The sequence below is a fragment of the Ostrinia furnacalis genome, unplaced genomic scaffold (assembly GCF_004193835.3).
Source record: "Ostrinia furnacalis isolate ACB-3 unplaced genomic scaffold, ASM419383v2 OfSCF3022, whole genome shotgun sequence".
NCBI classification, from domain to species: domain Eukaryota; kingdom Metazoa; phylum Arthropoda; class Insecta; order Lepidoptera; family Crambidae; genus Ostrinia; species Ostrinia furnacalis.
The window spans coordinates 891,609-913,167 of record NW_021133261.1 but is presented as its reverse complement, the minus strand read 5'-3'; the positions used below and the strand labels follow the sequence as shown (position 1 = coordinate 913,167).

Genomic DNA, 21,559 nt, shown 5'->3' with positions numbered 1-21,559 from the left:
ATTGACCGTGGTCTTGACGTGTGATAGATAAGATACTGCGGCTGTGATCACAAATTTTATCTGCGTGATTTAGACTGGATAAAGTATGATCAACGGAAGTGATTTAGGTGGGACATTGATAAACTTTTTTGCTTACGACGTAATTAACGAATTGTAATGATGTTGCTTGAGTGTAGCGCCTTTGGAGTATTTACCACTGTATTTTACTACTCTGCGAGTTGCATGATAAGGAAAAATAGGTAAAATTAAAATGTTAAGACTAACATTATTTCAAACAGGAAAGATAAAGTACTTAGTAAAGGCGAAACACATAAGAAATGATTAGCAGTTTTAACGTGTTTTTTTTTTTGGGAAATCTATATCTTATCGTTAAAAAGATTATCCGGCTTATTTACTTTATGTCCAATAATATTTATGTACCTATTTGTAAATAATACATAGGTACAAATCTTAATATTTAAATTTTATCTAACAACCCGTAGAAGTTTACCAATAGGTACAAAACAGGCAGGCAATGCAGACATGTCTATGAAAGATTGATAAAAGCAGTAAAAAAGGCAAAACAAATTCGATTGTGGCCTTGTGTGCATTAACCGTGAGGCCTGTTGAGATATCTTCCGTCTATGTTCACTTCGGAATGGTCCCCTGTTAAGTACTTTGTACTTAGGTAAGTATTTGTTACAAAACACTGCACCTACTTAGGCCAATGCTTCCTTTACTCCGTCATATTTCATCACACACATGAGAGTTGGGACCCTCTTTTGGGACCAAAGAATTAAATAGAGTAGCATAATTCCCAAAAGATGTGGGATTGCTTTTATTCACGCAATCCTACCGATTGTACATTACTACATACTTACTTATCTAGTCGTAGAATTGAATGCGTGCAGTGCTTGTAGGTAAGCTTAACTATGTACCAAACATAACTAGATGACCAACTTCGATATTTTCAGGGATAATGTTGTTTTTCTGCATCCCTAGATTGGCACAAGGTATTAATTTCTTTTCATACTCTAATCTATTTTATGCTGAGTCTTGTATGACAAATACATATTATTATAATACGTGTATGTAGGTAAGTATAAATCATGTATTAAGTAGGTAGGTTCCTATTATGTAAATCTACAAAGGTGTCTGTTTTGTGACTCAACATTATGTAAATCTTCAACCATGTCTGTTTTGCGATTCTACATTATATTTCTCGTAGCACACATCTCGTAGCCAGCTTGAAAACTCCTTGTGCTCTGCCAATTTAAATAGTTTGTTGTATTATCTGGTTAAAATTATTCAATACTTGCATTACTAGATAAACAGTATTTTAAGAAGATTTTGGTCTGTATCCTTAATTCATGACTTAGCCACATGATCACAATACGAGTACCTACGCTATGTATGCTATGATTTATAAATGACGTAAGTCTGCTTGTGCTGAAGAAACAGTACATTAACCTTCGTCGTTGTAGGCAGACTCTAGTTTAATACGTTTGGTGATAAGGGAATGTATGAACATAGATGCATAGGGTGCGTACCCTTAAAGGTAGGTAGGACTAACTCTATTATTGTGATTGCACGCTAACCAGCTCGACAGTATAAATTAAATGCATGGCCTCAAGTTTTTCTCTAAAAGGCGCTGCCAATGGCGTGATAGTCGCAAGGTTGGCTGACTTCGCTCTCATTTTCCAGTATGACGAAGTTGCAACCAGCCAGCGGTTATCGGGCACGACATTCCGTCCTTTTCATACAGTGAACAAAAGGCAAAGAGCTGTGATCCAAACAACTAGATAAATAGATATCAGATACAATTTACTGTACTTCACATAAAGACAATCAATGGAAATTAAATAAATTTAATCGAAACTCAAAATTTTGCCAGGGTTCATTTTATAAATTATATTTGAATGATCAAACGAACTTACCAAGTGAAGTTCGATCTAAATTATCCTGTTTTCGCCGAAGAGATTTATTTTACCATGTAGTACCCCTGTACGACAACCCAATCCGCACACAATATTCAGCGTAGTAGTAGTAAAAAACAAAAGAGCGGGCAACCCCACCCCTACCACGCTGTGGGCTCGGTGTCCGAGCGGTCTCATTATATTTAGAAAAGAGATNAAACCTATAAAGCGTCATAATCAGAGCCGTTCTGAGTTTACGAGGGTATTTAAATTCCTTTACGTTTGTAATAGCGAACGGCTGCCAATGGGAGCTTAGTCAAGGCCAAGCTTTGTGATGTCATTGGGCCTTTTTCTATGAAATAATTGCTTAGTTATCGATCATATCTGTTGAGACACCATCCATCTTACTATCCCCTTTGGTAATCCTACTAATATTATAAATGCGAAAGTTTTGATGTCTGGATGTCTGGATGTTTGTTACTCTTTCACGCAAAAACTACTGAACGGATTTTGTTGAAACTTTACTGTGTTATTGTTTGTAACCCAGATTAACACATAGGCTATAATTTATGCCGATCTGTGACACTAAATTTTACGCGGGTGAAGCCGCGGGCAAAAGCTAGTTACTAATACAGCAGACTAAAAGTCGAAGGGGTAACTTTTTTACATTATCGCACTAAGCTTTTCGATAACTCTTTTATAATGTGAACAGCTACGGACTGGAACTTGCTGCAGTCTTTCCTGAACACTATAATGCGGGCCTTTTCAAGGCGAGAGTGACTAGGCGCTTACAGGCATTATTAAATTAAGTGTGTTTTTTCCAGTGACGCTTAAATAAAAATCTAGAGTGCTTCAATCTATTCTTGAGTTTGAATTTTAGAATTTAGAACTCAAACCTCTAACTTGAGCGCTGTTCACCAATCAACAAATTCAAACCTTCCCTCGTGCTAAAGTGCCCCTTCTCCTCTACTGTGCGATGGTCCCGGCAATCGAAAGTGATCCGTATCCAATATCGATGCAACTCGATGCGCTGCGGTGCAATCTGCAGTTACTAGTACTTGTTACGTAAAAAGAAAACTCTACTCGTAGGTACATTAGTTTAACCCTGGGTTTCACAATCTTACTATTACTGTAACAAACGTCAAAAGTTTGTCAAGTCCACACAACGACACCGGTCCAGTTATAGTTACGGTTACAGTTGAGGTGAAGCAACTCGACCTTATTGTGTAAAAGTAATTTATTTTTGCAAAGATAAAGCTATTTCAATTTTAAATGCTCTTACATTATAAATAAATAAAAAAAATGCCTATTGTTAAGGAAATGCTAGTCTTATTACGAAAGCTCAATTTTTTCAACATTTTGTTGTTACAGAATAAATAAATACCTATATAAAAAACAACTTCGAATTTATTATTTAGAAATTGTAAACCCTGAGATCAAGAGACCAAGTTTATAGCGATTTACAGGCGTGAAATGATCCATTACATCTTTTCAGGAACATTCAATTGCAAGTTCCAATACAGTGACAATAGACGCCATTAACTAATTGTCCCCGATCGCTTGTCTACTAACGAACTGAGTCAACAGTAGAGCCCAACACCTTGAGGGTTAAGTTTAAGTTTCGGATCGTGTTTGGATCGGTCGAATGAGTTTGAGTTTTGGTAGAGTCGATTTCTGTACTTTAAGCTTAGTTAAACAACATTGTTTTCCACTGTACTATGCCATTTTAAACTAGTGGACCGACGATTTGGTGAGGGTCGCGGGAGGTGCCTGGATGCGGGCGATGCAGGATCGGAAGTTGTGGAAAATCCTTGGGGGAGGCCTTTGTCCAGCTGCAGTGGACGTCATTTGGCTGAAACGAACGAACAAACGATCGATGTTATTTCACAAGTGGACCTAAATAAAGCAACTGTCATGACAGTGTTCATTTGGAAATTGCTATAGGGAGCGAAATAACTTCGAATAACAAAATACACTGCATATAATTTTAATATTAGAGGAAAATTACTATCAAAAACATAAGTCTAGTTAGTAAAGCCTTTTTTTTCTGAAAAGATCAAGGTAATAAACAAATAACGCGTAATAGAGACTAAACTTTTGAACAGAAAAGAATTAGCTTTGTAACAAGAACAGCTTGTCATTGTAATACTCGTATACATAAAATATGTCTTATGTAACCTAGGTATAATAAATTAATGCAGAGCGAATACTACTATAACGGGTTAGCTCTCTGTATTAACCAATAAAGTTTATGAAACATTGTATTAGTGTAGGACTCGTACAAAGCATCGATGTTATTGTATTTCTGTATTCCACGCAATCTTCTAATGGAAAGAAAACAGGTGAACACAAACTAAACTAACAAAGGAGATGCTATAGGTAGATGTTGTGGGTAGGTACATAATACTGTTGACGTTCCGAACGCTCTTTTGTAATATTTTGGGGTTCTGAAACTTGACTTGTTATTCGTATTTCGATTTGAGCAATTCATTATTTTATTCTTTTATGTTTCTTACTATTTTTGTATGTGAAATATATTTCAAGTCCAAACAAACTTAGGGACAGAGATTAATCTCTTTATTCCAACTCAATCAGTGAGCAATGTCAGAGAATAAGTGAGTATACACTCGTACATCTAGCCACTCTACAATCTGACAGAATCAAGAAAACCACAACTTTTACAGGTGGTACAATATGAATGACCAAGTCGACATCTTTATTGGCTAGGTGTGACGGAGTTTGGTCATCTATCTTCTTGTCGCCGTGCGTAATAAAGATCACAAGAGTTTAGGCTTAAAAACAAACAAGGCAGTTTATTTTAAAGCCTAAACTAACTGGAATTAAGAACTTGTAAAATATCCATCCAGTTTATATTGAAGGATTCTACTAGCTCCCTTTCGATAGCGTCATCCGAGAACCCATTCGCCTCGCATACACCATTCCTTCACTCACACATTATAACAGGAATCCACGCAATAATCCATAGCCCGTGTCATAGCAATTACATCTGAAAGTAGCAAGTTTGGCACCGTTGCTCGAGTTGTAATCACAAACGAACTGAAATCGCGAATTTGGTCAAAGTCCAAATTAAAAATGTTTTATTTAGTATTTTTAAACTTTCATAGTGCATTTTTGACTAAATTCTCACTATTACGGGATTTGGCAACACAAAAATAAAGCTTTAAAAAGGTGAAACCTTTCCCGACGCTTCGACTCGGTTGCACGAGTCATGGTCGCGGGCAGACTATTAGAGATGTCTTTATTTGTTTAGAGTTAGACGACTTATCTACATACAAATCGACATTACTTTGTAAATAAAAAATAGTTAATCCTTAAATGCAAAGAATTGCTTATTATCAACCGACTTCAAAAAAGGAGGAGGTTCTCAATTCGACCCGTATGTTTTTTTCCCGCGGCTTCACCCGCGTGAAATTTAGTTTGTCACATATCGTCATAAATTATAACCTGTATGTTAATCTGGGTTATAAACAATAATACTGTAAAGTTTCAACAAAATCCTTTCAGCAGTTTTTGCGTGAAAGAGTAACAAACATCTAGATATCCAAACATCCAGACATCCACACAAACTTTCGCATTTATAATATTAAGTAGGATTATAAGTAGGAGTCTCAGAGATTTTTCCCTACAATCATTGTAAAGATAGGCAAGTTCTGGAAGGAAACGCAGCAACAAACTCAGTCACCCATATTAATTACTGTTTCAGGAAAATAAATCTGAATTTACCACGCATTCTTGTAGCATGAAAGTTCTAATTTATTTATTTATTTATTTATTAAGGTACAGCAACAGATTGCAAATCATGGCTTAAAAATAAAGTACATTGAACAAAAATTAACAATTAATTTGCACTCCGATTGTAGCTGAACACAACATTCGTTTTAGTCTAGCTTTGATTTAAGTGATACAGTAATAATTCTAATAAATACATGCATGTTAGTTTACAATTTGCATCTACACAATTTAAGAAAAGATGCACGAGAAAGTGAGAAAACATCTAGATCCTTGCTAATTTCATTGTAAGCTCTACACATTCGGAACACTGGATTGTTGTACGTTACATTATTCTGACATTTTGGCAGGGAAAAAAGTTTTTGCGTTCTTTTACTACCACCTATCTTAAGTGAAAAATGGCTCAACAGTTCACTGCAGTCACATTCGGAATTCAAGATCTTATAGAGCGTAGCCATGCCAGCAATGCCTCTCCTAGATTGAAGGGTGCTCACCCTAAAAAAGTCGAGTCTGGACTCGTAGGTACCCAGCCTACGCCTCAGACCGAATTTTGCACTCAGACAACGGAGGAAACGTCTCTGCACAGCCTCTATTCTATCTATGTGGACATCATAATATGGTGACCACACCACCGAGCAGTATTCCAAAACACTTCTGACCAAGGCGTAGAATAGTGTTAGTATGCTTCTTGACTGTCTAAAAGGTTTAATGGTCCTAAAAATAAATCCCATTATTTTATTAGCTTTAGATACTAGTTATAAAAGCAGGCGGAGGCTCGACTGGGGCGAGTGCGTCCGCGGCGCCGGGTCATCAGGCTCCAAGACGGTTGATGGTTCATAAGGTGTAAGGCCAAGAAGGCAAGCTCTTAATGTGGGTAGTTTCGTACAAACGCAACATTTTTCTGTATGAGCTCGTAAAAGTGAATAATATTACAATACCTGGCTATCTCGGTAGTTAATATCTCGTTTTTACTCGCTAGAGCAAAAAACGGCTACTGGTTAAAAAATAACCGAACATAAAGTGGCTGCTGGTTAATATCTCGTATTAACGCTACTGGTTAAAAAATGAGACCGCTCGGACACCGAGCCCACAGCGTGGTAGGGGTGGGGTTGCCCGCTCTTTTGTTTTTTACTACTACTACGCTGAATATTGTGTGCGGATTGGGTTGTCGTACAGGGGTACTACATGGTAAAATAAATCTCGGAGGCGAAAGCAGGATAATATACGATACGGTTCAAGATCGTTTGAATCGAATAAAAACCATATTTTATGGTACACATTAATTCAAACCCTAATAAAAGTGCAATAAACTCTTAATTTTAATATTTTCCTCGTCAACGAAATACGTTAACGGTTTGAAAATACTGGCATTTTACAAATTAGAATGTGAATTTAGTTCTAAATATACAGTTTGTATCGCACTGTAAAATTTTATTTTTTATTTTGCAACAGACCCAAAATAAAAAGCTCAGTGATGTTGTAGTAAGGACGTAAATGTTACATTATTAACATTAATTTATCGAATTATTTATTTATTTTTGACAAATCTGTTATCTTTATCATTCTGAAAATGAGCCAATATAGCTCCTGTCTAATCTAGTTTAATGGAGTTTAAATTAGTAATTTCATGAGAATAAAATAAAAAATCGTCAGGATTTCCACTAAGAATGTAATTGAAAATTATATTATTTATTTAATGTATATCAACTAAGTCCTACACCCGGTCTTGAGGTGGGTTTTACCGATTCTAGGATGAGTCAAAATGTGTGGTATCAGGCTCTTAGACTAACCGTTGCAAAGAGCGATAGAGCTGTAAGCGCAGGCGGTTGCCTCGTCATAACAATTTTCCTTTTACTCACTGAGTGTCACGCCACAGGTGCGCTTGCCTCGCTGTAAATTGGTCTTTTAAACGCGACTCGTACGTCATTTATTAGTGTAATTAACAAATGCTGTATATCCAGTAAGGTAGGCTCTAATTTTTCTATAACTTTTGCTTTGCTTCTACTAACAAATTGGTCGTCCACGCAACAAAGCAGTGAAAACAAAAGGTGTCATGTGATAAGTTGCAGGAGTGTGTGTTTATTTGTTTTGTGATGTCACTAAACTCTTGCGAATGTGTGTGCAACGTAAAAAAATATTCATATTTGTCTAATCTATTATCCAGTTGGTAGAGCAAATTAATATAAATAATTTTATAGCATTTCCATCAATTTTTCTTCGACATTTGTCTACGTAATAAAATACCCCACTTGTGTAATATTTACATGTTATCGTTACTCTATATTTTATATTTAATTGAGACAGCCAAGTACATACATAATCTGATGCTTTTTATTAGGTGTCGTATTTTCAACAAATAAATATAATTGTTATTTTTTACTGGTTGATGGGTGGATCATAAAATGTGGATTTAGTAATTGGGTTTTAGGTAACTTTAAAAGCCTTAAAATGTTTTGCAATCAATCTTGTTAAGTAGTTCAGGAACACCCAGAATGGGTAACTAACTTAGTTAAACGAATAATGGCGATAACCTTGAAAATGCATTTTAAGTGGGTACTTAGCTCTGTTTTAAATTACAATTAAGTATTTTAAAACAGACATTGAATGAATTGTAGAGTCAAACAATGAAAAGACATAAACCGCACACAGATGTAACTCTTTCTTTATCAATGCACCCATTTAGTTCTTTTAGCTAGGTAGGTAATTCGTTTTTAGATAAAAGTAAACCCAATGTTTAATTGCTGTAACATTATTTAGATACCTACACAGTTAGTAAATTGAAATAGCGATCAAGCGACGTCAAACATTACAATTTTGTTGAGTTTTGAAAATAATTAGTTTTCTCGCATTTTTAATACCTTTCCGCAGTCTACTAGAGGTAAATCTATAGGGAAAGTAATATTCGGAGTGTTTCTGAACTTACTTAACAAGACATTAGATGCTCAGCTGCGTGGTAGTTGCTCGTAGGAGCAACAAAATATAATGAAAACAAGCCACAATTTAAAGTTCAATACCTAATTTAAATTAAGGCTAAATAGGTAATACAATATCGGTAGAGTCTTAAGCGTCAAACCGGAAAAATTCAACAAAATATTGTTGTTGTTGATTAAATAAATACACTTAATTACGTAGATATTTGATGAGAAATGATCTCATTGGTTGTTTAGTTTTATATCATGAAAATAAGTTTCAACCAAGTAGAAATACCTAGGTACGCTAAAATTCAATGAAATTCTTTTAAATACGCTTTATTCGCTCCGCTTGTACGCTCATCATGACATTTAATAGTTCTCTCTTTTTTATCCTAGTAGATACCTAGTTAAGTTTAATTAATTGTCTGTAATTTTTGGTTAGTAAAAGAAAAAAAGTAAAGATGTCACAAGTCGAAGGCAGGTTAAATACAGAGTGTAGGGGAAGGTTGATATCCAGCAATGGACTGCTATAGACTGAAGAGATAAAGTAGGTAGGTAAATAATGACCAGAGACATCAGCAGACTGCCCGGAGCATTTTTAACTCGTAGCCTGAAGCAATTGATGCTAAAGCTGGGTTGCACCATCTTACTTTAACTTTGACAAGTGTCAAAAATCTGTCAAACTCCATACAAAAAACACCGGTTATCGTTATAAGTAGTTACGGTCAAATGTAGGTGGCAAAACTCACTGTTTCAGGCTGCTGTGGTAATAATTATATTTCTCCCCAAAGATATGAGTCGACTCGGAATACTCAGTTCCTTTAACCTAATATCATATGTAATATAGGCTCATTTAACTATCAAGATTGGAAGTGTGTTTGATAACATATTCCTTGAATCGAACTAGCTTCCTAGTAAGGCGAAGTCTAAGAATTTTGTCATTATGATAACTAACTTTGATGATATTGATACTGTTATCCTGTCGCCATTTCTAAATTTGGTATTGCGTGCTAACACCTCATTGCGAACAAATACTGTAATAACAATATCACATATTATCTCATGATAACAGTCCACCATTATATGTGTGGGAGTCGCACAATTCTGAAACTTAAATTGTTGAGTTTAGTGCTATTTCGGTGTGCGTTACAGTTCGTAGTCTGCGTTGTGATAAAAAGTGAATCATTGAATGTATCGATTTTAGTGAAGAGTGGACCGTAATCGAGGATGGGCCTGTGCTTCTCGTTCGACTGTGGAGACTGCGGGGATTGTGGCTGCAACCCCTGCTGTTTGGCGCTGAGCGCTTGCTGCCTGATCCCGTGCTTGTGCCCCAACGCTTGCGGGCAGCAGCAGCAGCAGCAGCCGCCACAGACCATCATAGTGCAGCAGCCGCCGGTTGTCGTCGACCAGCAGTACCCTCCACCGCCCCCTGGGGGATACCCGTACCCGCACCCCCCTCCGCAGCACTATCCCCCGTACCCACACCCGCAACCGTACGATCCCTACGGCCCTCAGCACCGATGAGAAGGGGCTAATCTAATCAAGGTGAGTTCGCACAGTGGACGACTGCTTGCACGTGATTATATTTAATCCACACAACGCACACCTAGATAAAGGGCAGCACAACTCAAAAATCTCTAAATCTGCATCAAAAACTTCGTGAAATACCTAATACTTGCTGTTCACTTATTGCAATACTAACAAGGTTTCTTTCAATGAGAATGATTTGGCAAAGAAAAGATATTGTTTACAAGGTGGCGATTGAAATAGGCCCCGTTTATGTTTATTGTAAATAGTTAATTAACATAGCATGTTGCCAACATACTCTAATTTAACCAATTTACAATGCATGATGCCCATGCCACGTAAACCTAATTACTTGTTCCTATTTATTGTAACTAAACTAATCTCTGGTGTATCATTAATATTCATTAATTAATGCAAACTACATACCATTGGACATAACTTGCTATATAGAGGTACCAACCTATATTATTGTGTCGTCGTTTTAAAGGTTTTTAAAACGTTTAAACTTATTAACGGTGTATTTCTCTAAGTAACTTTGGATGTTTACTGAATTTGTCCGGCATGTAAATGTAGTTCGCCTTGTTTTTTGGTAGGTAAGTACGTTGTCTTTGCCTTGAAAAATGGCATAAGCAGACATATAAGATACAGCATTGGCACGTGGATTTGCTCACGAAGCCAGTAGGAAATTCTTAATTTCTAAGTTTTTAAAGATTTTTTAACATTATCAGGAATAACACCTACTTACTTTATAAAAGCCAGGAATAGACTGACTTTTGATGACTGAAAAACTACATAATCGAGAAATACAAAAGATACGTGTACGTAGGTAAGTACACAGGGATAAACAGTTACTTAGAAATTGGACGTCATTTGGCTGAAACAAACAGGCGCCAACATAATATGACTTTTTTTTTGAAAATCACACCTACTAGGAATAATTAACATAGGTAGGACTCTACAGTATTTACTTAGCATGACATACTGTCTTTCGTCCGTTAGAGTGAATGTGATACGGATCTCTAAAATGTCTGACACTGCTGAAATAAAAGCCGTTGAATCATAAGTCCTTGCTTCGTATTGCACCAACATAAGGAATATACTAATTTAATTAGGATTTCCTTGTAAGTTCACAACTTGGCTTTCATTTAGGTACTTCTCAATTTTTTTGTTTGCGATGTCGACAACGTAGGTCATTCATACCTATTGGACTTGAGTAATTTATACTTGCCTATAAGTATAATTATTAGTAGGTATGATCTAGCTATTCGCAAGAAAGCTACTCCTTACCAGTAATCCTTTTCGAGCTATCATATTGATTCTGATCTTTATGAACAAAAAAATAAGCTACAATTCCGTAAGGTAATTACTAAATTGATAAAGAATTGATAATACAATCATCAGATATAATATAAAAGGATGTTTGTTTCACAGTTTACATTTCTCACCGCATCGCACTAGATAGTGTATGTGTGTGACTCATAGTTTTTCCAAACGATTCATGTAACCACACATTTGTTGACTCATGTGAATAGATTTATTTCTTCTACGTTTTCCTGATTTTTACGTAAGTCTCTACAAATTTCAGTTCTGTTTCGTGTGTTTAAACATCCGATTACTACTTATAACTCGATTTGTTTGCTTTTTGAATGATTAAAACAAATACAAAAACGTTTTTTATTAGTTTAGAACCAAGATGCATTACCAAGTTACATTTTGTCACCCGGAAAATTCACGTCCAACACGTCTTGGCATTGACAAAACCAGTGAGTCTCCATAGGACGTCATCATTTCAGCCATAGGATGTCCACCGCTGTACATAGGCCTGATTTCCAACATGACCTTTAAAAGGTCGCGGCGCACCTTGTGGGTGGACATCGCACGCAGCGCTTCCCGGTACGTGGCTTCCACTCCAGAACCTTGCTGCCCCATCGGCCGTCAGTTCTGCGTACTATGTGCCCTGTCCATTGCCATTTCAGCTTGCTAATCTCAGTCTCAAAGTCGCAGATACGCTCCATTACAAAGTAAACTAATCATGGACTGTTACGTTCCAGGATGGGTTGCAACATCTCCTGCCGCCCTTGCTGCTGCTGCTGCATCCCCTGCTGCTGCTGCGACTGCTGCGGGGAACCAAGGCAGCGCACGGTGGTCCACGTCACACAAGCAGCACCACCACCTCACACCACCATTGTTGTCAGTCAACCAGCAGTGCATGCGCCACCTCCATATAGAAGATAACCCGTTCGTTTCAACTAATGGACGTCCACTGCCGGATAAATGCCTCCAAAGGATTTCAATAACCTAACTATGGCGGAGAACCCATCATTTAACAGAAAAAAGACTCTCAAATCGTGTGTTGTCAGCATTATCACCGTTTAAGTTCCCGAGCACTTGGACGAATAAATGTTATTATCGAATAAAGGTTTATTCGCCGAAGGTTTCTGATGCTCAGTTTCTTTTGAGCTTCAGTTGTTTTATTTTAAATCGTTACTATTTCTTTTCTCTATCAATTAGTCTCAAAAGATCGAAAATTTTTGCGCGGTTTTAGAATTTAAGCGACTCTAGGTAATAATATTTTCCATCAAGGTAATTTTTTTATGATTCCTTACCAAAGTATAAGTATGCAATCTTATTTCACCTTACTAACGACATTTAACTATCGTTGTTGCCGTACACAGTTGCAAAAATTTTACCTTGACCATGGAAACTTGTCATTATCTCTTCATGTGGAGATCTACTAATTTAACGCAATTAAGTATAATGTTTGCAAAAACTTGTATAAAGTCAGTATTTTTTTATTATTTGACGGATTCGGACGCGTCAGGTTTTTTTTACAATATACCTTTTATAGGTTTAAGCAGTATATTATTGTAATTCAGTTTAGGTTTCCAAGCTCTAGGGGGAGTCCGGGACAGTTTAGCAGGTGGGAGACAATAGCCACTGCTCATAGAATTTTTATGGAACTAAATATTGCGACGTAGCCACACTTCTTAGACTCCTTAGGTGCGTCCCACCTCGCTCACGCATTGCCGTTGCGATTGGTAGTTTGGTTTAGGAGTGACAAGTGATAACACATTTTCGAGCCCAAAAAGTAACTTTTTTCAATTTTCGATATTTGATTTCAGTTGTTTACTATGAATAGATTCCAGCATGTCATTTATATACATAGTAAATGTAATTATCCTAGTTCCATTTACGGTAGACAGTTTTTACTTAAGTGTTATAGTTTTTTATAAAAATGTAATAATGGACAGCTTGACCTGGGGTGGGAGACATTAGCCTGGCATCGGGAGGAGACTTTACCCAGGGTAATCTGGTACTTTTATTGCAGATAATCATCCAAAATGCCTTTCCAATATAAAAAGGAACATCTAGAAATAGGAACCATTTAGATCTGTCAGTAATAAGAAATGCTATGGGTATGTAACATTGATAAAGGAAAATTAGAGGTGTTGCCCCAGTAGAAACTAGTTTATCCAGATCAACCAGTTTTAATAGAAAAAACGTTGCTGATTTTTTTCAAAACCTCAAAGAATTAAATTGTTACACATTTTCATTCAAGAAGATTAAATTTCTTTATAGTATTATAATTTTTAGTGATTATTTTGCTTATTTTTAAACCCGGGTAAAGGCTCCCTACTTGGGGGGTAAAGTCTCCCACCCAGGCGGGAGATATTAGCCAAATATCACTTTGGTTAAAATTGTTAATTACTCTTAAACTAATAATGATGTATTAAACTTTCTTAGAAGAAAATATAGCTAAATAATGTAGCTTAACATACAATTAATAAAAAATAGCGATTTGTAAGTATAGAAATATTTATGAGCATTTTAGTGGAAGGCGGGTAAACTCTCCCGGACTCCCCCTACATCTAAGGCGATCAGCTCATTCATTGGGTATGTCGATAATGTTTAGTTTTACTACAACAGTATTCTTTGCATCTTATTTTGAAGTGAATAAACATGGTAAAGCGTGAATTCCGATTCACGGATCATACCTTGACTTGCAAGACCATTAATTGTTGGTCACATTTTTAAAAGTTGCCCTCAAATTCTATGAATTAATTAAACGTTGGTTTGATAACGTTATAAGAAATCGACGGAAAATAATTAAAAAAAAATATAGAGCCCGTGGGGGCTACACAGATTGTCATATACTTGTAAATATAAGTACAGTATATAATTTTACAAGCTACTGTGATAAATTTGACCCCTGCACACTAAAATATCTGATAAACTTTTGAAGACATGATAATTATGAAAATGTATATTCCAAGAAATCCAATAGGTATCTAGTTGTTATTTATCAATTTAATCATATTGAGTTTGTGTGATTAAATACACGCGATGATAAGTTCTTATCAATTAACTATACAAGGTTAGATACGCAGTGCGGCCGCAGCAATTTTTTAAATAAACTTAAGTTTATTTTTTATTGGTTAAACAAACAATATTTACTGCACTGTTGTACATGATGTTAATTACAAGTACCTAATACCTACATTATTTATGTTCTAATTGAAATTGTTTTTATAAAAGCTAGCTACTTTATTATTCCAATGCCGGGAAAAAGGCATAGTATTTCTCTATGCCATTTATGTATGTCAAAAAAAAAATGCAACGTCAGGTTTAAGATTATCATGAAAATAAATATTATGTGTAAAATATTGTATGAAGTTCTAAGTTTGTAGCTGTAAGCATGTTTATTTACATAATTATGCACATTATTATATTTATATAGATAACTAAGGTTAATATTAACAGACGATAGTGATAAAGTGTAAGGTTTGGTATGTTTTTCGTTAATTTATATTCCTGATTGAAAAGGAATGTAATTTTAGCCTTTGTTGTATCTTGCTGAACACAATATACCTTCCATTTCTATTAAAGAATAGTATTTATAATAACATCGAACCAAAGCAGGTTTAAGTCACAAGAAAACCTAAATTTTCTTTAGATTTAACTGATCATCTTGTTATATTTTTAAGGAAATTTATATATACTTATATTTTAGTCATTTTACTGGTTCCTCCATTAATTTGAGTTGTGTTTTTGGGTTGTATTTTAACTTTATTTTGACAGATTTTACAAACCAAAATGTAACTTGTTTTAACCATTCTCTTATTTATAAGAAAAATGAATTATTTGTAACAAAGTACGAGAATATACATACTTTTTCCGTAATTTAATGCATCGTTCTATTTTAATTTTTGGATTTTTTAAACCCAAAACCTATCCTACCTCAATAATGCCTGATTACAAAATGTTACAGCAAATTATGGAGTGTGAAATTGTCTTAAAGATGAGAATTTTTACACAGGTGAAATATAATACGTTAAACTAATATCAGCATATTAGAATACACGAAGTCAATTATTAGAATCATATCGTGTTATTCAAAATTATTTTTTAAATAAGTACTGAATTATTACCTAAACTTAACAGGCGTTTTGTTATTGGGTAGTTAAATCTAAACCTCGACAAATAATAATAATTAGGAATAAATAATTATAATAATATCACGTGATCTGTGTTATTTTCTTTGTTTTAAAATTAAAATAATAAGCGTAACTATTGAAAAAACGTCATAAATGAACACAATAAGAGCAGATAACTGTGAATTAATCTGTACATCATTACACAGAACAATGAATGTTAATTTTCCATATAATTAAGTTTCACAAAGTCGATTTCGACTGAGGTGGGTCATTATAGATTAGCAACTTTTGAAACACGTTATGAAAAATAAACTCAATGCACAAGTGGCGCACGCGCAGTTATACAACGAGGTTGCTAGCTATCGGTTCTGTGTCAGTAGGTACACATATTATGCTGCGATTGGTGATCAACAAAATACAATCAAGTGTTCCTATTGCTTAATAGGCATATATTGAAGTGCAGTTGGTGATGACAACATATTATTAATGCGGTAGGTCAGTATTAAGAAACTTCTTTCAATTAACCAATTTTGAGATTTTATTCATCATCATCATCATCATCATCATTTCAGCCATAGGACGTCCACTGCTGAACATAGGCCTCCCCTAATGCTTTCCACGAGATTTTATTACTGGAAGATATTTTGTAAAGGCCTCTACTTCAATGTTTACATTTTTTTTATTAGTTGAGTGGTAGACAATGCTTGCTGGTATTAAATCAGCCTTCATAGTCTTGTAAAGTACTTACTATAATTAGTTACTGAATATTATGTGTATTTATGTATTGAGTATTTCGAGTAGTTTGGGGTAGAGTGAAGTATCTTTTCTATATCTCGTTCCTACCGCTGCTACTCCTGCGTTACCGTGATCTAAGGATAGTTTTATTAAATGATTTACCTGTCTGAAATACTAGTTCAATAACTGTTTCAAAAGTTTTGTCAGAGATACCGTATAGCTGCTATAGCTTTCAATAGGTATGCCAGTCTCATGACATATTTCAAAGAGCAACAACAAGTTCTTAGTTTTTATTTTCACTCACAAAATCCACTAAGTACAAACAAACATAATTTACCTACTTACATGGTGACATCGTTTATTCTTAGCAGGCTGCAATATTTGTTTTGAGTGGTACTTCTTTATCTCGTCTTGATAACAGACTTGCCTCAAACAATACGGTGCTTAAGGCCGAATACTTTAAATGCATTTTTTGTATCATTCAGATAAAAACGTATTTTTTGCGGATTTTATCTTGATTTGTTTGTTTGGCCTTTGTGAGGGAAACGTTTTCTTTGTAGAGCAGTGAGCTCAGAGTTACTTACTATTGGATATTGGCCTCGTATCTACTGCGTCGCTTTTTACAGTAGGTACGTTGTTAGTTTTCTCCTATATTACCCTCACAATAATCACCTGACCATAGATTATTTACACCAGACTAACGGCCCGATGATCTGCCAACGCACTTCTTATCATTTTTTTGTTGATGACTGCGAAGTTCAGAAACAAATTCCTATTTTATGAACCTATGTAAAATATCATAATTTCCAGTACTTTTCCCTTGTAGATAAAACGTCCTTAGCGCCGATTCCTGTCTATCAGCGATTGTTCTGACTGCTTGACAAGTAAAAGGATGAGGTTCAAGTCCCACTTAATACTGTTTTTTATGTTAGTTCAATAATCAACAACCAAAAATTTTGCACCTCAGTGTTAGTACTATCTACTTATTTCTATAGGAAGTTAATTGTTCTATTATTATTATTAATTCTAAAGGCATTGTTTCTTCCACTACAACCACCTTTCGTTCGACTGAGCCAAAATACCCAAGGGTTTTTACAACCATCGCTCCTGCGCTGTCTGCAGATGCTTCCGTGACATTGACGAAGAGAAGAGAAGAAGTTTTTACTACAAATAATAATTAACAAATGTAACTTTCCAGAATGGGTATCACAGTGATCGTCAAGCCGTTCTGCTGCTGCTGCATACCCTGCTTATGCTGCGAATGCACTTGCGCTCCCAAGCCGGAATTCACCCCTGAACCGATCTACCAGCAGCCAAGATTGAGAGACCGAGACAAGCGCCAGGAACCACCACCAGCGTACTCCACGATGCCCACAACTTCAGATAAGCCGCCGCCTTACAAAGAAAAAGATGGCGACTCCTGATAGTTTAGAGTGTGGGTTTTATTACAAACCATAAACGAGTTAAGTAGTTATGTAGATATGTATTGTAGGTTAGCACTTAACGTACAACTGAACTGAAAAATTAGAACCTTTCAAAGTCTATCCAACTAAGTTTGTGAGAATCAAAGTGAAGTAAGAGTAAGTAATAAAAGTTACTAAGCATTAAATTAATGAAGCATAGACCTAAGACCAATATTAAAACCAGTGGAATTTTATTAGAAGCTTACAATAATGTACATTTCATGTTATTTTTTTTTCCTTATTGAGGTGTGGTACCTATTGCCCAAAACGCCAATGAACAGGACCTACGAACCAATCTTTACTCGTAGATTAGGCTTTCTGTTTGTTTAGGTGCAAACGTCTTTGTTACTTCTGGATATTTCTGTTTGTTGTTTATTGTTAAGGCTTCATAATATCTTAGTAGGTCGGTTTAGGTTTATTATCGGTGAAAAAACAAAAGACTACCAACTTACTAAATGCTTTATTACCTACACTCATGATTTATATTGTTATTATCGAATTGTTTAGCCGCACTTATATTCTATCAGTCTATCTATGAGTATCGTTGGAATCGTACACTTAAATCGTAAAACGTAGGTGAGTCGATAATTATATTATTTTAAAACCTAGTTTTAACGATCTCCAGCTTGGTAGTAGCGCACTGAGATTTCAATAATGCCAGAAGTTGCGGCTTCAATTCCTACAGGGGCCAAATGATTCCCTGAAAACTGTAACTAGCCTAACATAGACGACTGTTAGGTGCTAACTATTGTCTACTACTATAATAGGTGTGTTCATTTTTCAGGATGGGTATATTTTTCTCTTGCTGCTTTGGGCCTCCTCCTCCACCCCATTTTCCGCCTCATCACCATCATGGTCCTCCGCATCACCATGGGCCTCCACATCACCACGGCCCACACCATGGCCCACACCATGGTCCACACCATGGGCCACACCACGGTCCACACCATGGACCCGGTTGGAGATAATTTTATGTCAATATTTTCCGAGACTAAGTGATCTAAAGTGAATATTTAAAACGCGTGAGTGACTTTTGTTCCCTTAATTATTTGTTGATTATGTACAGTCTTCGGCATATCAGTGTTCTATAAGTTTGGTGCAAAATCGCACCTATTCCAACTACGTAAATGCCACAGTAGCTTGTTATGCCCTTGTTGATATACAATGTACATAATATGATATGAAATGTGTGTTTGAAATTACTTAGTCTGATTAAACGTTATTTATGTTAATGTAGAGTGTTTTTGTTTCTACTCTTTTATCTTTGTTAAAATAAACATCTTGGTCAAATTACTTAGCCCCGAAATCTGAATTCGATTTAGTAATTCGTGAAATATGGAAAAGTAACTGTGAGTAATAAAGCTTCCAAAGAATTTTCTCGTCCGATTCACTAAATCGGACGAGAAAATTCTTTGGAAACGATTTTCCGATAAGAGTATTTGCATGAATCGACAATGTCGATAAGATAAAACTGAAAAGGTACCTAATTTGGGATTTGCTGATACATTAAATATTATAGCAAGTTACTTATCCTATTTTTGTTTTTTAATATACTATCAGTAAGCGTAAATCTTTCTATGTCAATGAAAGAGAGTCAGTAATCTACCATAACTTATTACAACTTACTGCTGTAAATTTTCTTACATGCCAAAGTAAATGCTTACTTAGTGAACTAATACTCCTAGAATTAATTAAAGATATCCTAATGGGAAGTAGCGAGTTATTCCCAATACAAGTGTCTCATGTTAAGAAAATTACAAGAACGTAAATACATACTTACGCTCAAAAAAAAAAAAAAAGTTAAGAAAATTGATCTCATAGATCATCAAATCTTTCTGGAAGTACCCAGAATCTTCGAAGGTTCAATCTATAGATGAAGCTGCTCATCTATTTGAATTCCCAATTCACCAAGCTTCATTAGTTTTTTAACTCCTTGTTTCTTGTACTTATTAACCGTGCAAAGCCGGAGGAAGGTGACAGACGTAGTTGATAATAATTATTTACCTTATCGAATGTTTTTTTTTTATAATCTTTGTTGAACTTAATTATTTTTTTCTAAATATTATACTTATACCTATCTAATCTAAAATACTTTTAGGTTGGGTATTGATTGATGACTCTACAAAGGACAATGTTCGTTCTCCATACCATGGACCTATAAAAAAAGTCGGACGGATTCTCATCAACAAAATACTGTGACATTAGGATATACCAGCTCGCCTGTACGTACAGGCCGGCACGCACACATTCATACCCTGATACACCACTTCGAGTGCAAACTTCACACAGTTGACACATTTACGCGGCGAAAAAAAACACAAATACGACATGTCTTGCGTGGTGAAATTGTGTAAAAACTGTTCTGATCGAACGAACAAAAATCAAGGAATCACATTTCACAGGTAAACTAATAATCTAATCACTTATTTCCCCGATTTTATAAACATTAAAATATTAAAATCAAACGTCAATCACCCGACAAAATAATACGTCAAAGGCCAGTGTTCTTAGTTATTTACGTGGGAAAATTACCCGAAAAGTGGGAAATCTATAAGTTTAAGACTTTTTAGGTGTTTATTACGCATACTATAGAAATTAAATAATTTATCATAATAACTGTGTTTTAATGGGATATATTTTCGTAGGCAGATTCCTTCCCAAGGGCGTGGAACTGCGAAATTCAAATTTTCTTATATTTTTGAAAGTCAGTGTCAGGTTGTATGTTAAAATCTACTTATCTGAGATAATAATATTGATGATACATAAGATTATGATTACGTAGGTTCACAAGATTGATAATTTGTAACTGCGTGAATCATATTTTGATCAACATATAACCTGACACTGACTTGCAAACAAAGTAAGAAAATTTGAAAATTTCGCGTCTACCTCAACGCATTCATCTTTCATCCTTTTCAAATGACACGATATAATTCCGTCTACATTTCCAAATAACATATCTGCCCATCGATGTTTTTCTTAAGATAAATGGGTAAAATGTTTTGGCTAACATGGCATCCCTAAATTCACTCACACAATAGACAAACGCCAAAATTTTGCGTCACAGTTTTGTTGTAGCGCGAGTTCCGTCCGCAAAAGGATTTTCCCGCTAATTCCCGTTCCCGTGGGAATTTCGGGAATTCCTTTCTTAGTGCACCTCTACGGTACCTAAGCTACGTCCCTTCCAAATTTCAAGTGCCTTCGTTTAGCCGTTTAGGCTGTGCGTTGATCTGTCACTAAGTCAGTCAGTTTCTCCTTTTATATATTTCGATAATCACTTTCATTACACGTAGGCACTTGAAATTTGGAAGGGATGTAGCTTAGGTACCGTAGAGGTGCACTAAGAAAGGAATTCCCGAAACTCCCATGGGAACGGGAATTATCGGGAAAATCCTTTTGTATGAAAAATCTAAACCGCTTAAGTTAGCTTGAAAGGCATGCAGGTACCTTAGTAAACTTAAAGCTTAATTACAACAGGATATTGCAAAAATTCCACGGAAACGGGAGTTAGCGGGAAAAAACATTTGTATGAAAAAATTTAAACCGCGTAAGATAGATGAAGGGGGTAAAACGGGATCCACGCGTACGAAGTTGCGGGCGGCCGCTAGTCGAAAACATTTTTAGCCGTTTCGTTTTGGCTAATGTGCACATTAGCCGGCTAAAGATGGAATATCACGACGCAAATTAACATGTTATCGAACTTTAGCTGCATCTCGAAGATAAACTTAAGTTTAGCCGGCTAATCTTAAGATTATGTTCACAACTATCTTTAGCCGTAACATATAGAACACACTTTGATGTAGGTACACACCACAGAAGAAATGAGAAGAAAGAAAGAAACA

At 35.6% G+C, this 21,559-nt stretch overlaps 1 protein-coding gene across 1 annotated transcript; it reads left to right on the top strand.

Annotated features, from left to right (window-relative positions):
* Positions 1-7,458: 7,458 nt before the first annotated feature.
* On the top strand, positions 7,459-12,517 carry LOC114357045 (rhodopsin-like). Its single transcript, XM_028310473.1, has 3 exons — positions 7,459-7,610; positions 9,762-10,102; positions 12,136-12,517. The coding sequence occupies exon 2, from the start codon at positions 9,785-9,787 to the stop codon at positions 10,079-10,081; it is 297 nt and encodes a 98-aa protein (XP_028166274.1). The 5' UTR covers positions 7,459-7,610; positions 9,762-9,784; the 3' UTR covers positions 10,082-10,102; positions 12,136-12,517.
* The last annotated feature ends 9,042 nt before the right edge of the window (positions 12,518-21,559 follow it).

What these genes read in the sequence shown, in the direction of transcription:
- LOC114357045 (XM_028310473.1), top strand. Translation starts at nt 9,785, where the DNA reads ATGGGCCTGTGCTTCTCGTTCGACTGTGGAGACTGCGGGGATTGTGGC.